The sequence below is a fragment of the Sinocyclocheilus anshuiensis genome, unplaced genomic scaffold (assembly GCF_001515605.1).
Source record: "Sinocyclocheilus anshuiensis isolate Anshui unplaced genomic scaffold, SAMN03320099.WGS_v1.1 scaffold233, whole genome shotgun sequence".
In the NCBI taxonomy this organism is placed as follows: Eukaryota; Metazoa; Chordata; class Actinopteri; order Cypriniformes; family Cyprinidae; genus Sinocyclocheilus; species Sinocyclocheilus anshuiensis.
In genome coordinates, this window is record NW_015540843.1 from 244,872 (window position 1) to 248,076 (window position 3,205).

The following is a 3,205-nucleotide window of genomic DNA, read 5'->3' on the forward strand; positions in this document are numbered from 1 at the left end:
TATTTTGTCATAATTTTATGTGTATGTGTCTGTTCAGAGGATTCAGAAGAGGATTCAGTTCGGTGTTTGCGCGCCGTCTGAAACGCGTGTGTGCGGCTGTGCGTGTAGAGAACAGTGTGCGAGTAACGAATCGAGTTCCCTTTCGCCTTTTCTCTCTGGAATTGTTTAAAATTCGCTTGCTTGTGTAAATACGAACAAATGATAAACTTATACTCTATTATGGTTATTGTTTAAAATTCGCTTGCTTGTGTAAATACGAACAAATGATAAGCTTATACTCTATTATGGTTAAATTTTGCAATTAATCCGCGGATCACATGCGTGCCGAACCGTGGGGCTTGGTCAACTATGATCCGTTTAACCACGTTTAAGCCACTGAATAAAAAAAAGGTAATTGCAACTTTTTATCTTGCAATTCGGACTCGCAATATAAACGAGATATAAATTTGCAATTGCGAGTTATAAAGTCAGAAATAAACAAAAAAAAAAAAAAAGTCAGAGTTGCGAGATACAAACTCACAATTCTTACTTTATAACTCGTAATTGCGTGTTTATATCATGCATTTCTGAGAAAAAAGTCAGAATTGCGAGTTTATATAAAAAGTCTCAATAATCTTTTTAATTCAGTGGCGGAAACGGGCTTCCATAGATAAGAGTGTTTCCACTGGGAATGTAAAAGAGGCTTGACAGTTAAAGTGTGTAGATGCTGAAAAGTGTCACACCTCCTCGCCTTCATCTTCCTGATCCCAGTTCCTGTCCGTCAACTCTTTTTCAGCAATCCGCTTGGCCATCACAGCTCAGCTGTCAAATACAAAGATGTCAATACAAATAAAACGGAGAAAGGTTAGATGACAACACAAAGTAAAGGAAACTTGTTTAACAGAAAAAAATCTTCAAATGTTCGTTTTCTTTCACCACAGAAGTATACTCAAAGATTAGATTTAAAACTTGGTTATCTTTGCTGGCCAGTTCTGTTAACTAGCTGTACGTGACGTACACAAGCAGGACCAGTTCCTGGACTAATATTCAAATATCAACCGATTATAAGAAACCTGATTTAGTCTTCTGTTCTTGACCGTACTATTAAATTTGACCCATTAGCCATAAGACAACATTCAACCTTCATTATAATAACTAAAACTACGTTACCCAGTAGTGTTAAAATACTTTTAGATGCTAACAACATGACTCGTTACTTAGGTCTGGATAACGCATTTTATTTGAATGACGTTACAGATTGCGCAAAATACCGGCAGATGAATATTAGACAGCTCAAACATGATTTTAATCGCTTAATTCACTCAAATCGCATTATATTACATCCACAGTGTGCTTATCTATTGATACGGTACATTTATGTGAATATGATGCTTTAAATGTGCTCATAACGAGCCGGTTGTTGAGTAAATATGAATACGATGTAACACGGACCAGTGTGAAATAAACCACTATTTAACGAAGATCTACACATACCTCACACTGTCTCCCGCCAACGGTTCGCGCCACACACACAGTATCAAATGTTTGAATGATGACCGTGGGAATCTCGCGCATACAGGAGCAGGCCGCGCACTCACACCGCCATCTTACAAACGCGTCTCACAACTGCGCATGCGCACAGAGAAGCGGCACCCGCGCCTCACACTGCGCATGTGCAAAAAACATCTGTGGGAAATGTAGTCTCTCAGTGAAGCATAGACGGTATGGAGTCGTGAAGAGAACGCAATTAATGTTTAAATTTATTTAATAATAACTTTTAAGATAAATAACGTTGTTTTGTCTCAGCTTGTTACATTTAAGTTATAATATTTGGTATTTTTATTATAGTCACGCTAAAAAGGTGCTGTAAGGGACAACACACATTAGAGTTACTATGTTTGTTAGGCTATAACTCAATGTAAACTACCGCATTGGCTGTTATAAGTAAAAAATATTAAATGTTCCTTATTATTTATCTAATTAATGAAATGTCATCCTCACACTAGAATATCTGGTCCTTAGACACAGTAGCTATATTAGTAGTAGCTGGATTAATCACATGGGCTTTTAGGTACCTTCTGATACAAGCTTGTTTGTGAGCATTGTGTCAATTTAACCTATTAACCTATTGTCTCCCTTAGGAGAACTCTCTTCTGCATTTCACCTGCTGTTGTCTCCATAAAATAAATGCATAATACAATTTAATTATATGATTCTATGTGAGTGGATATTTTGACAGGTTACTTCATCCAGCATTGTTTCCTCCTGTAGGCACAGTTACAGACACTTTTGAGGGCTTGGAGGAACAGATGGCTGTGTTCCAATCTCTCAAGATCCCACACTTCTGTGCCAACTCAGAAGCAGGTGTTTCAGAAAGCACGTAATGCCAGAGGTCCTGATGGCCACAGGAGATTCCTGGACCAGCTGGATGTGAGAAAGCCAAGGTCTGTAGCGAGACTCACTGTGCTGTGTACAATAATTTCTAATAATTAAAAGTGAAAAAGGCAATTCATTAAAAAATATAGAAGGCCTTCAGACCACATTTTCCCCCAGAAGTTTTTAGGCTGTCAAAACTACATTTGGCAAGACACTTTTATCCAAAGCCATATACATTGCGTTAAAGGTAAACGTTTTATTTGTTCATGCATTTCATGGGTATCAATCTCGTGACCTTGGCATTGCTTAGCGCCATGCTCTACTGCAGTGGTTCTCCTGCAGAGTTTAGCTCCAGCTCTAATCAAAAACACAGCTGAACAAGCTAATCAAGGTCTTCAGGATTGCTAGGAAGTTACAGACAGGTGAGTTTGATCAAGGTTGGAGCTAAACTCTGCAGCAAAGTGGATCTCGAAGGCCAGAGTTGAGAACCTTTGCTTTACTGCTTGGGGTACAGGAAATAAATATGGTTTCTTGACTTAATGTTGACCTTTATAATTTATGAAGCACTGAAGAGACTGTGGATGTCTGGACAGTTTGTCTCTATAGATCAAAGACATTTAAATTCATTGATTTGTCAGATGCTTTTATCTAAAGTGACATTTAAAACAATACAAGTGATGCCAATATACTGTAATTCAACTGAGTACTAGAATACTACATTATTTTTATCAATATTTTTTTCAGTGTATAAGGTTATTGAGTTCTTTAGAGATTGAAAACAGTCTTGATTTTAAAATAGGTTCTTGTGTCTGGGGACCCCCATGGGGCCACCAGGGGGGGCCAGAATGCC

General features: G+C 38.0%; 2 protein-coding genes across 2 annotated transcripts in view; one reads left to right on the forward strand and one right to left on the reverse strand.

Moving 5' to 3' along the window:
* LOC107687567 (nuclear pore complex protein Nup50-like) overlaps nt 1-1,601 on the reverse strand; it is a 25,426-nt gene extending 23,825 nt beyond the window's left edge. The window contains exons 1-2 of the mRNA XM_016484952.1: nt 1,474-1,601; nt 723-801 (exon numbers count right to left, since the gene is read on the reverse strand). Of these exons, the coding sequence (XP_016340438.1) occupies nt 723-791 (69 nt within the window). The 5' untranslated portion in view covers nt 792-801; nt 1,474-1,601. The remainder of the gene's footprint in view (nt 1-722; nt 802-1,473) is intronic.
* A 654-nt stretch (nt 1,602-2,255) lies between these two features.
* LOC107687568 (PHD finger protein 21B-like) overlaps nt 2,256-3,205 on the forward strand; it is a 66,786-nt gene continuing 65,836 nt past the window's right edge. Inside the window, exon 1 of the mRNA XM_016484955.1 lies at nt 2,256-2,423. The gene's annotated coding sequence lies outside the window, so the exon portion shown is untranslated. The remainder of the gene's footprint in view (nt 2,424-3,205) is intronic.